A 12915-nucleotide genomic window follows, 5' to 3' on the forward strand; every position below is an offset into this window, starting at 1 on the left:
TATCGGCACCAGTGCATCTGTGATTTAATAGTCTTTGGTGTTGTTGCAGATCGAGATGGGAATTATTAGACCGCTGTTTACAGTTAGGCAGTTTAGTCTAAAAGGTCAGGCTGTCTCCAAAGGCTCACAAGCCACATGAGAGGGCTTCTGACATGATTAATAACAGCACATCACAGGGACATGTTTCTAATCACTTTGGGGATTTTTGTCTATTTGTTGCAGTTGCTTGTAAAATGCAGAAAATGTGCTTTCATAGGCAAACATATTTTATAGTCACCTAAAAAAGTTTAGAGAATTGTCTCCCTGACATCCAAAATATGTTCACAGAGGCCAAACGGGAGCCTAAAAGGTCAGGCTTTCTCCAACAACAGCTACTTTTTTGGTAAGAGATAACAAGCTAAAAGGTCAAAATCCACTCATAAGTCTGTGATTTTATATGCATTCACATAAAATCATAAACTAGACTGTTTAAGAACTGTCAAATAAATGATGTGAGGCACATATTTTGCTCTGAAATGCCATACTTGGATAAATATATTCCTGTACTTTAAACTCTGACAAACAACAGTTCAAATATCTAGATACAGTGAACTGTAGTTCAGTCAGCTGGGAGGTTTTTCAGTTACTGGCTCTTCAGGAGGAGCAAAAACTGTGACAAAAACATATATATACACATATATGCAGGCCTTTGTTTTTCAAAGTCTCAATAAAATGCCTCCTGCACTTTAAATCACTCCCATTTTCATTCTGTGCACTCTTGGTGAGCTTTCATTCACATCTCATATCTTTTGATGGAGCTATAAATTTAATCATAAAATAATAGACAGCTTTATTTTTATGTCTTAACCAAAACAGCTGAACAGTAGATAAAGAAAATAAAATGTCCTCTGCATTAAAATGCTTGACAGCTTGAATTTTAAGCCATGACTTTAAACCTTTGAGACAATTTACAGTGTGTCTGAATTAAATACAGAGCTGTTAATCATTCTGCCAGTTTCAATTCTTCAACTTTGAATTTCATATTCAGTAATCATACCCACATGGTCGAGATGAGGCGGTCCATTTATCTCCTAAGAGAGACATTTTCTGCTGCCTATTGGTAAGCGAACTAATTTGAAGAAGATAAAGCAAGGTGTAGATAAATGCATGGAGAGGAGAGAATGAGAACGAGACAGACAACAAGGAAAGAAAAACATATGGCTGCCGTTATCTGTCTATTCTTTCTTTTAAAGCCTGAGGTGCAGGCTCAAGTGTGAGCGTGTAGGAGTTTTTGTGTGTCTGTGTTGACTAAATCTGCTGCTCCCTATATTTTGCTTGGCTGCCTTTATCTCTCTTTCCTTTGCTTTCTTTCCCAAACCTCGCTGTTTTTATGTGTCTCTCTTAACATTTTATATCCCTCTTTTCCCCCTTCACGTATATCTTTTATTCTTCATCCATATCTTTCCCCGCTTCAGTCTGCCAACACATTTTTCTATTAGAGGTCAGAGTTCAACAGTGTGTTGACCTCATCTTTGACTGAAAACATCAGTGTGTCATCTGAAGCCTCGCTGGGGGGGACTCAGCAACCACTGGGGAAAATGTCACGGCCCTGTATCCATGACAAAGGTTGTCATTCAAAGCTCACTCGGAATCTCTGCCAGCACTGATGGATAAACCAGCAGGGTCCTAGGAGATTTATGGAAATAGTAAAGAGCGAGAATCTATTTAGTCATGTTATTTCAACATGTGAAATAAAATGTGCTTTCAATCGTCTTCCACTTCACGCCACAGTAATCACATCAAACGGCTCTTGATTATTATGGCAGAGAGAGCTGGCTGACTCCGGACAGAGCACAGACAGAGAAGGAGCAGGATGAATACAGATGGAAATCGGAGACGCTTATTCTTCTGCTTCCAGCTCTGAGAGTATGAGTGTAAGTTGAAGTCCAGTAATTATACGTAAAACATATTAAACACATTACTAAGCCTGTGTCCATCTGGCTGGAGTCTACACGCTGAACATGGCGAGCACAAATTGGCTCAGGTATCAAGCATTAACATGGAATAATGTGGAACACTTGCAGCATGTTGACCTACATACAGACTCAGATACATGATAGTAATTGGAACAATAACATATTGTGCACAAGGTAGAGGTCTGCCCACACAAGGAAATGAGTGTTTAGTGCACAGATACCGGTGTTTGTTTCTGCGCTTCACCTTTGTGTAGTTCTGGGTTTAGTCAGATGGGAGCTGGTCCACCGCATCTTTCACATTAAAACACTGACTCTCTTCAACCCTTTAATGATGTGGAGACTTCTCGTATTTAGATGCTGTTGCTTTGTTTTCATCTACTTTGAGTCCATTACTAATGCTGCTCAGTGTTATACAGATGATAAACATTACCAGTAAACTACACAGGCTCTGCTCGGGAATCTGACCAGCCACCACAAATTACCAAAGTGAGGAAGAGGAGATAGTTGGTGTGTTAGTATCACTTATTTCTGTGTAAACCATAATTATTTCTTGACAACCACAGAATAACTTTATAATACATCTTATTGAAACTGATTTGCACGAAAAGCTTCTAAGTTGTTTAATTGCCTTTAAAAAAGAATCAGTTATAAGTTTGATACCAAGAATGAGTTTTTTAATGGTACATTTTATAACTGTTTGTAAGATCTGTCTCTCAATGCAAGTGTCCAGTACTGGATCTCAAGATGCAAAATGCAGTAATTTGTCACTAAGGCTACGTTCACACTGCAGGTGTTAATGCTCAATTCCGATTTTTTTGATCAAATCCGATTTTTTTTTTTTTGTCTGCTTGTTCACACTACAAATAAAATGCGACAGCAAACGCGCTTTAAGTGTGAACGCTCAAAGCAGCCCGCATGCGCAAAAGAAGATGTCACACACAACGCGCTCTGTTTGGACCCAGAGCAAACAATATTGTTTGACTGATGGCCCTTAATATAAAGACTTCGGACTTTACGTTTCCCAATTTTTGCTTTAAGTTATTTTGTTATTTACATAATAATGTAGATAACCTAATAATTATCCTTATTGCTGTTTTAGAGAGGAGCGGTGCTTCAAAGGATAGTTGCAGATTTCTGTCAGAATCTGCAGATTATACAGTACAAATAAAATGTTCACGTTTCTCCAACGTTGTCTTCCCAACAGTTTCACTGACACTGGATGGCCCGGAAGCGTTCGCGTTGTTCGCGATGTCTTATCGGGCGCTTCTCTGGAGCTGATAATTGGCGTCTGTCTTGTGTCAGTGACGTAAAAGACGGATTTAATGCGACATGACCATTCAAACAGCAGTCGCTTTCTAAAACATCGGATATGTATCGGATTCAGTACCACATATGAAAGTGACTCAGATCGGATTTGAAAATATTGGATTTGTGCCGTTCACACTGTCATACCATGATCGGATATGGGTCGCATAGGGTAAAAAAAAATCGGATTTGATGCGCTTTCGCCTGCAGTGTGAACGTAGCCCAATTGCGTCTGATGTTAGCAATGTGCCAATCAATATATGAGGTCAACCTGAGAGTTTTAAATGTGACCATAGGTGACCATATTAAGGATACCTGGTCTCACTGAGATCACACAGTGAGAAAACCATGTCTGGAAAAGAGCAATCTTAAGTCTGAACCTTTGGATTATGTTCAATATGAGAATCCATTATTTTTAATAGTGTCTGTAAATGACAGGGATGAAAGAGAAACAGCATATTCAGTCCATTTTAAAGACGTTTTTGCAGCTATAAATATCATAGTTCCCTCTGATCATGAAAAGCATGTATATGTGTCAAGACAGACTGCTCATACTCAAAAGAAGACAGCAGCCCCATCTGCACAAGCTAATTTTGTTTGTGCAGAGACAAACACTCTTCTCTTCACAGACGCGGATCAGAAAGATGCCACAAAAGACGACACAGCGATGTACAGTGGGGCAAAAAAGTATTTAGTCAGCCACCGATTGTGCAAGTTCCCCCACTTAAAATGATGACAGAGGTCAGTAATTTGCACCAGAGTTACACTTCAACTGTGAGAGACAGAATGTGAAAAAAAAATCCATGAATTCACATGGTAGGATTTGTAAAGAATTTATTCATAAATCAGGGTGGAAAATAAGTATTTGGTCACCTCAAACAAGGAAAATCCCTGGCTCTCACAGACCTGTAACGTCTTCTGTAAGAAGCTTTTCTGTCCCCCACTCGTTACCTGTATGAATGGCACCTGTTTGACCTCATCATCTGTATAAAAGACACCTGTCCACAGCCTCAACCAGTCAGACTCCAAACTCCGCCATGGCCAAGACCAAAGAGCTTTCGAAGGACACCAGGAAAAGAATTGTAGACCTGCACCAGACTGGGAAGAGTGAATCTACAATAGGCAAGCAGCTTGGTGTGAAAAAATCAACTGTGGGAGCAATCATCAGAAAATGGAAGACATACAACACCACTGATAATCTCCCTCGATCTGGGGCTCCACGCAAGATCTCATCCCGTGGGGTCAAAATGATCATGAGAACGGTGAGCAAAGATCCCAGAACCACACGGGGGGACCTGGTGAATGACCTGCAGAGAGCTGGGACCAAAGTAACAAAGGTCACCATCAGTAACACACTACAACGGCAGGGAATCAAATCCCGCAGTGCCAGACGTGTTCCGCTGCTGAAGCCAGTGCATGTCCAGGCCCGTCTGAAGTTTGCCAGAGAGCACATGGATGATACAGCAGAGGATTGGGAGAATGTCATGTGGTCAGATGAAACCAAAGTAGAACTTTTTGGTATAAACTCAACTCGTCGTGTTTGGAGGAAGAAGAATACTGAGTTGCATCCCAAGAACACCATACCTACTGTGAAGCATGGGGGTGGAAACATCATGCTATGGGGCTGTTTTCTGCCAAGGGGACAGGACGACTGATCCGTGTTAAGGACAGAATGAATGGGGCCAAGTATCGTGAGATTTTGAGCCAAAACCTCCTTCCATCAGTGAGAACTTTGAAGATGAAACGAGGCTGGGTCTTCCAACATGACAATGATCCAAAACACACCGCCCGGACAACAAAGGAGTGGCTCCGTAAGAAGCATTTGAAAGTCCTGGAGTGGCCTAGCCAGTCTCCAGACCTCAACCCCATAGAAAATCTGTGGCGGGAGTTGAAAGTCCGTGTTGCTCGGCGACAGCCCCAAAACATCACTGCTCTTGAAAAGATCTGCATGGAGGAATGGGCCAAAATACCAGCTACTGTGTGTGCAAACCTGGTAAAGACCTATAGTAAACGTTTGACCTCTGTTATTGCCAACAAAGGTTATGTTACAAAGTATTGAGTTGTATTTTTGTTATTGACCAAATACTTATTTTCCACCCTGATTTATGAATAAATTCTTTACAAATCCTACCATGTGAATTCATGGATTTTTTTTTTTTTTTTTTTTTTTTTTTTTCTCTTTTCTCACATTCTGTCTCTCACAGTTGAAGTGTACCTCTGGTGCAAATTACTGACCTCTGTTATCATTTTAAGTGGGGGAACTTGCACAATCGGTGGCTGACTAAATACTTTTTTGCCCCACTGTATCTCAGTTCAACCCTTTGACTGGGATGTGGGGCTTCTCACAGCTGGACCCAGACTGAATAGAGATTAGATGCGGTCCTACTGATGTAGCTGGACTTGCCTGCATGCCCTTTTGTTATGATGATTCTTATTTATTTATTTGGTCTTTCTTTCAGCTGCTGATGAGGTTTCCAAAGGGGTGATGAAGAGCGAATAGGAAAAGATTGCAAATTCAGGAACAATGACACACCTGTTGTCTGTAGGTGAGAACATTACCAGCCTAATTAGAAGAGGGACATCATGTGGCTCTAATCAGATGCGTTGTCGAACCATCTGCAAAACTGCCACTCTCTGTCTGTGTGTGGCCAGTAGGTGGCAACATGTTTAACAAAAACTGGAGCGCTGACATGCCAACTTGTTTGGATTTCAGGAGAATTACACTTTCAGAGAGTATTTCAACTTGTACCCCATCTTAATACACATTTCGACGCACTAAACCAAACAGGACAGCGGCTTGGTGTTTGTCTTCGTCAAACTTCTATCCTTTAACGAGAAGCTTGCGCATCGCAAGTCCAGATCCAGTGGGTTCAATACTACTGCTAAGCAGAAAGTTAAATTCACTTTTCATTTAAACTCAAACACTATAAATCTTCAGGTCATGGGGCCATTTCAGTCGAGCCTGAAACAAAACAAGCGAAATCTCTAACTTTACAATCAGCTGGATTCTGTTTACTTCCATTCTAAGCCATCTGATCGACAATGACGCATCAGTCTCGCATCAAAGTGAATGTGTCCCAGTATCTGCGGTCAATGCGCAGCTTTGCATGAGCGACGAGAACTGCGGCTCTTTCCTGATGCCTACTTCAAGTCCACAGTTATGTCGTACATCAGAGCGTCTAACCGCCAATGAACATGGACGCAGCGGGGCTCGAAACAAACAATCTGCTATTTGTCTTGCTGCTTCCAATCCGATCGTCACAGAAGTGATGAGCACAAGTAAAACATAAAAATAATGCACATGTTTGTTTGCTTTTTTCTATGACTTTGTTAATTTAAAAGTCTATTTTCCCGATCGTACCTGAAGCCATCACCAACTCCTGATTCCTGTCCTCAACAATGAAGAACTTTTACCCTCCGAGTTTCCACTGAAGCGACAAGGACGTGTGGGATGCCTGGGACGGGATGAGGTGAAAGTCAGATGTAACGCCAAACATGTGAAGAAGGAAGGAATCGCGACAAAACAGTGTTTCCTTTTTACGTGATATGGAAAAAATGGCGAATTCAAGTTCTTCTCATGTGTTTCCTTCCTTGACCCCGGCTCTGGCTCACCGCGCAGAGGTCCTGGAAAATCCGCTTCAGGTGAGTTTGTTTAACTTTGAAACGTTTTGGCAAGGTGAGATTAAAAAATAATAATTAAAAAAAAAACTTTCATAAGATGTACATAAGTACATTCATAAGTCACAAGCTTACAGGTAACTTGTTCTAATTTAACAAAAACCTAAAAACGCAGAATGCGTCGTAAATTTAAAAGAAAACCATTTATTTTTTTTCAATCTCTGTTCTACAGTATGAGCCATATTCTGTGCACCGTAGTTATATTTTTGCCCGCTTGTATTATAAATGATATTGAGCCTGTTCCAGCTGCAGCTGCGGAGATGAGAGGAAAACTTTTTTAATTTTCAGAAACTTCACTTTTTAAACTCCATTTAAAGCAGAAATTTGCACTCCAATATCCGAGAGAAGATTTAGTTAGTGCCTAAAAAATACTCTTGAAAGTCAAAGTATAACCTCAGCCTCTAAAGCTCTTTAGGTAATGAGCACTCAGTGTGGATGAGGAATCTAGACAGGGCAGAGATCTATTGGTGCTGGCACCTGTCACAACTATTTTTTAAAGCAATCATGACTAAATCATTGCGTTGAAAGGCTCTCTCTTTCTTTTGAACTTTTTAACTTTGTCAAGTGGGTTCGACTAATCTGTCCATTAAACAGAGTATGCAGACTGCGTGCACTTCTGTTTGTGTGTGATAATAAAAAGCAATTTCCTTGATCGTGTGTGTGCAAACGTCCTGTTATGTTATGCCAGTCCTCTTTCCTCCCACTCTTATGTAACCACACATTCTTCTCACCCTCATTTTCCCCTGTCACTGTGTTTCGCCGTGTTTCCTAAGTGTGACATTACCACTGGGGGCCAGAGAGAGAAAGGGTAGCAGAGGAGGACTGAGAGGCGTGAGTAATGAGTAATGACCCATTGGTGGGTTGTGAGAGAATAGATCTACTGTAAGAGTCCTGAACAGCTGGCTAATGGTCCCAGCTCCCCCTCTGTCCATGGCTACCCACCATCCCACAGAGCATCTCAGGATGGGGACAATATCTGTCTGTGTCACACTTTGACAGCGTTTTAGAAGTGAAAATGTGCTGCTGTAAAAAAATGATGCTGGGGTTTTAGGAGTTCGTCGTCTTGGTTATACTTCACAAGTGAGACTTAGTCCCAGTATCTTTGAAAGATGGCTACTTCCAGTGATGTGACTCATTATGTTAGGTAACAGAGGATGGATAATATTTCCTAAGAATTTCTTTACCAGTTTTTGCCTTATTGGAGTTAGTGCGGGGAATAGCGTGCAGCGGAGCTTCCAGGCTGATTCAGTCTATGGACAAAGCTGTTCACTTTAAGCTTATTCAAACTCGACAACTGTATTTTATCTTTGAAAATTGCAGAATGCATGTGCTGCTGAACTAAATACTGCCAATTTCTATTGGAGGTAAAAGAGGTGGGTGATGGGAGACCTGTACAGAATCTGCTGACAGCAGATAGCACAGCGCAACAGTAAACACAAAATTAATGTCCAGTATACAAGAGATTAGATTTTAACAGATAGGACTTACACATTTTCTCCCTCAAATAATAAAAAAGAATACATTTTAAAGATCTAATTCCTGGACTTCTTCTTAGCACTATTACTTGCAGAGATCTATAGCCAGCTGTGTTATTTATCTCTAGATCCTGATCAGAGCCTTTACTCAGTAAACATACGGTTTAAGGTTAAATGTGACGCAATCCACAAATACATTTTGTACCCACCACTCACCCGGAGCAGAAACTGAAGGGCTGCATCCAGAGATCAGCCCATCCCAGTGAGGGACAGATCCCTATTGTCAGTGGACACAAAGGATCGTGCTGTCTGTACGTCTGTCGGTCTTTCTCATTGTTGGTCAGTGTCCTAGTGAGGAGGAGGAGGAGGATCAGTGATATCAGGCCCTTCATCAGCCTTCAGATCCATTCAGATTTTAATTATTTTACTCAGAACAGTCACATGTAGTTTCCGGGTTCTGGTCTAATCCACTAATTGGAGTTTTTTCTCTCCTTATGAAGCAAAAGAAGCTCAGACAGTCTTATCTCTGACATTTAAGTAATGGAGTTTATACAACACACGGCCCACAATTGGTGGTAAATTCCCTCATTGTGTCTCAATGATGAATGTTCTCACGCTCGGAGTTAGAGCCCACTTTTCTTTTTGCTGATAGCGATATTCACACTTGCTGGACTGCTGCAGTGGGAATCCTTCTTGAGTTTGTGTCATTGTAACTTTTAAAAGCACAAGAATCTTTATTTGATACTTTGCCTTTCTCACAGCCAGTATCAGTATCAGCTTATTGAATCCAGTCCTCACAATAATCGTAGCACTTCTTGTTAAATCTGGCAGCAACATTAAAAACTAAACATGCTGCTCGGGGGCTGCATTATTGTGTTGCCAGTTAAGTTGTCAGCTCTTCAGAATAATTTGCTCTGAAATTATGTACAATCGAATTCCTTGACTGTAACAAACAAATTACATTTTGAGGAAGCTAAAATAAGACCACAGTAAAAGCAGATTTCTATTTTGGATGGCCTCAAACAACCTGTAATTACAGAGGACGGGAAAGACAAGAACTTCTGGATACCTGCTATTGTCCAAACATAGATGCAGTGGAAGGAGGCGTATATAGATCCTTTACTTAAGTGAAAATAAAAATACCAAAATGTTTAATTGCTCTTTTATACGGATAAAATCACAAAGAATAACACATGTTTCTAGATCCTGAAAGTCTGACAGTCTTACTGCTATTATAATCATTCAGCGATGGAAACCTCACAACCATATCCTAGAATTACTTGAGAGTAGCCCACTGAATATATGGACAATACAAAAATACTCTGCTCAGAGGCACTGTTAATACAACTCTGGCCAGTATAATTAAGCAGCTGATATTACTATTACCCTGCTGATAAACATCATTACCAACATGTGAACCCATCAGCCAAGATTTCAGCTCTTCCTGAAGAGATTTGGGCAAATAATTCACATTTTATGCACCAACTGTTAGGATATGTTTTAAAAAGCTAAATGGCTGAAACCAGATGATAGCCAGCACTTCCTATATGGCTGTTTTTCAGATGTTTTTCCCTCTACATTAAATGTTTAAACTGCTCATACGTGATCAATCAGTATTGCCTGGACAAAAACAGAAACCAAAAGGATCCTTCTTTCCAGTATCAAAAACTGTTCCTTGCCTACAAATTCTGCATATTTATGTGCAAATATCTCTTCTTAATGCACTTGGATATAAATGTAATACAGTATAAGCATAGCACAAAATGGACAGGCTCAACTAAATTCAGATATTTTAAATAATGTAGTTGAGTAAATGTAAGTGATTATTTCTACTTCTTCACGCGTTAACTGTCCTTATAAGTAAGATGAAGAATGTGCAGCAGTTTAAACGGTGCTGTGGTGTGAAGTGTGTCGCTTTCCTTAAAGTGCGTAATGTTTGCTAAGCAAGTCAGCCAACAAAAGACGCTCCCAGTATACCAGCCTCGCCTGATCCAGCAGCTTTGTTTGCTCTTCCTCTGACAGGAAAAGTCTCTCCCTTTTAACCCTCCCTCCCTTTCTCACCTGCTCTCCTGCTTCTCTTCTCTCAAACTCTCGCATGAATTTGTCTCCCTCGGTGGGAAGAGCGTTAGGCTCCTGCAGCCTTGAGTCTTGTCCTTGATTCCCGCAGTGACCACCTGTACCGCAAATGCACACCCTCCAACTTTACACCAACAAACGAGAGGAATGATTTATTATAATAAGGCTGAAAACACTTGCTGGTCAGCTTAATGTGAAGTGAATGAATCCAATAGAAGTTGAGATGAATCCTTCCTCACATTTCAAATTGCTATCTCCTGTGTGAAGTCTGTGGAATGAACTGTCCTCAGGCTGCACATCCACCACCACGTATTCTTAACACACTGTTTCTCACGCACGCACACACACGCGCACCCACGCAAAGTTAAACACCCTGTTCTGCCCCCGGCTTCTCTCAGCATTAACCTGCAGCTTCCCCATGGGCTCAGTAACAGCAGCGGCAGGAAGCCACTCACACTCTCTCCTGCAGAGCATGACAAGGTTATTGATCTCGGTTTGGTGTACAGACCACAGCTGCCTGATAGGTGTCTGATCATAAATTACTAAGGTCATATTCTTCTCCCGTACAGTCGGGAGTCACAGTCCACTCTCCCCGTCAGTCTGTATGCAGTATCATTAGAGGACGCCGGACACACACAAGTTCAGGCTTTTTACCTATCAGTCCCCTAGGAAACTCATCAGCAAGCCGCCCATCTCCTCCCCTCCTCCTCCCAAATCCTGTTTACCTCTCCTACTCTGCAATCATCGTGCAAGTGTAGGAAAACACACGTGAACTAAATCCGGTTTAGCACTAGCGTCCTCGCTGTAGGTTCCAGGTGAGTGAGCTCATCCAGCTTGGTGGCAAAGTGAAAAGGGAGAGAGAGGGTGAAGAGAAGATGGGCTTGAAAGAGACGCGAGAAAAAAAACTGGACTGTAACGTGGTGGTTTTGAATGAAAAATTACCCATAAGTCCCCTAGACTTCAATTTCTTATCGAGCTGGCGAGGAGCTGATATGCTGAGTTATGCAATAAAAAGTAGTAGTTTTACTTTATAGTGAGCTGCTGGATGGAATTAGGAGTGCCATGAGCAGATAAGTCAAAACTAATTGAAAGTTGGCTGTAGGTTTTCAGGGTCTTTCCTTATAGCTTCATATCTACTCTGGTGCTTAAAAGTAAGGAACACACTTTTGCCTTTTCCGTGTAGACTAACAGCTGATCAGAGTTTTCAAAGGGACCCATGTTGTAATTGACCAGTCTCATCAATATGGATTTATTATAGACTTTATATGGATTCACTTGACATTTTATTCAGACATCAGTGTCGCTTTAGGGTAACATTGCAGTATCAATCCTCTGGGTTTTCTTCAGGCGCCTTTACCGATTTAAATAGTTAATTTGCCCTCCAAAACCTCTCAGTGGGACTTTGCGTTGCTTTCTTACTCGCTCTGACTAGTGTATTTAACTAGGGTTTGCAACTGTGAGTTGTTCTGAACCTGACTGCTGTGTCAAGGGCAAGGACAGCTGAACCGCAAGGAAATCAGGTGTGTGAGCTTGTCGCCACATGTGTATCCAAGACACGCATCATGATGCAGTTCACTGGGAGTAGAAGTGGCTAATGGGCAGAGGGGTTGTCAGGATGATCGTGGAAATATCTGTGTTGCTCTACTGTTCTTGGTGTCATTATTATCTGTAATGTGCTCTGCGGTGTTGTTTACATGTCCACACTGTTATACAAATAGTCAGTATATGTGAATGATTACTGATAAGTGATGTGCATGAAGCAATTTAGTCAGACATTCCTGACAGTTTTCTGGTAAGTCGGATACCATTAATAGAGAAATGAAGTCCGCCAGTGAATTCCCTGGAGCGAGAAACAGTTTTTTTTCATTCATTTCAATTAATTTGATCATAAGTAAAATCACAGTCAGTCTCCATTAGTCTTTAAATATATAAATTACACTAAAAAGGATACTCTCCTCAGAGTAGCTGCTGTTGTCGTGTGAGTGCATTCAGTCTCAGTTAGTTATGTTTATCTGATTTTGGTATGAAGCATGATTCGAGGATGTCATTACACCGTCACTAAATATTTGAAAGTTAGAGCTTAATAAAAGGATCTGAGCTCTATTATCTTGTTCAAATATTAAACTTAATGAACCTATTTCAGGTCTGCAGCAGGCTCGAGTTAAATCTTAGAAGAAGTGACGGTAGTTTAGGTTATTTGTTGTGCACACAGATAAACTAAACCACAGTGAGCAGCTTTTCTGACAACAGAGCAGAGGAGCACTTTGGCCTAAAAGATGCAGTATACATTCATGCTCCACATTAAAACTGCAAACAAGCAGCATTTTATTGTCTTTGCTAGAATACAGTGTTTCTTATAACCTCGGCCTTTATTGCTAAACAAACATGAAAGTGTATGACTCATAATTGTGCTGGAGTCATATTAT

The 12915-nt window shown here is 41.0% G+C and overlaps 1 protein-coding gene across 1 annotated transcript in view; it reads left to right on the plus strand.

The window, feature by feature from the left end:
* Window positions 1-1805: 1805 nt before the first annotated feature.
* The window catches only part of nipal2 (NIPA like domain containing 2), a 32452-nt gene continuing 21342 nt past the window's right edge, over window positions 1806-12915 (plus strand). Inside the window, exons 1-3 of the mRNA XM_085176259.1 lie at window positions 1806-1913; window positions 5720-5806; window positions 6628-6902. Of these exons, the coding sequence (XP_085032385.1) occupies window positions 6807-6902 (96 nt within the window). The 5' untranslated portion in view covers window positions 1806-1913; window positions 5720-5806; window positions 6628-6806. The remainder of the gene's footprint in view (window positions 1914-5719; window positions 5807-6627; window positions 6903-12915) is intronic.

This window comes from Neolamprologus multifasciatus, chromosome 11 (assembly GCF_963576455.1).
Source record: "Neolamprologus multifasciatus chromosome 11, fNeoMul1.2, whole genome shotgun sequence".
Taxonomy (NCBI): Eukaryota; Metazoa; Chordata; class Actinopteri; order Cichliformes; family Cichlidae; genus Neolamprologus; species Neolamprologus multifasciatus.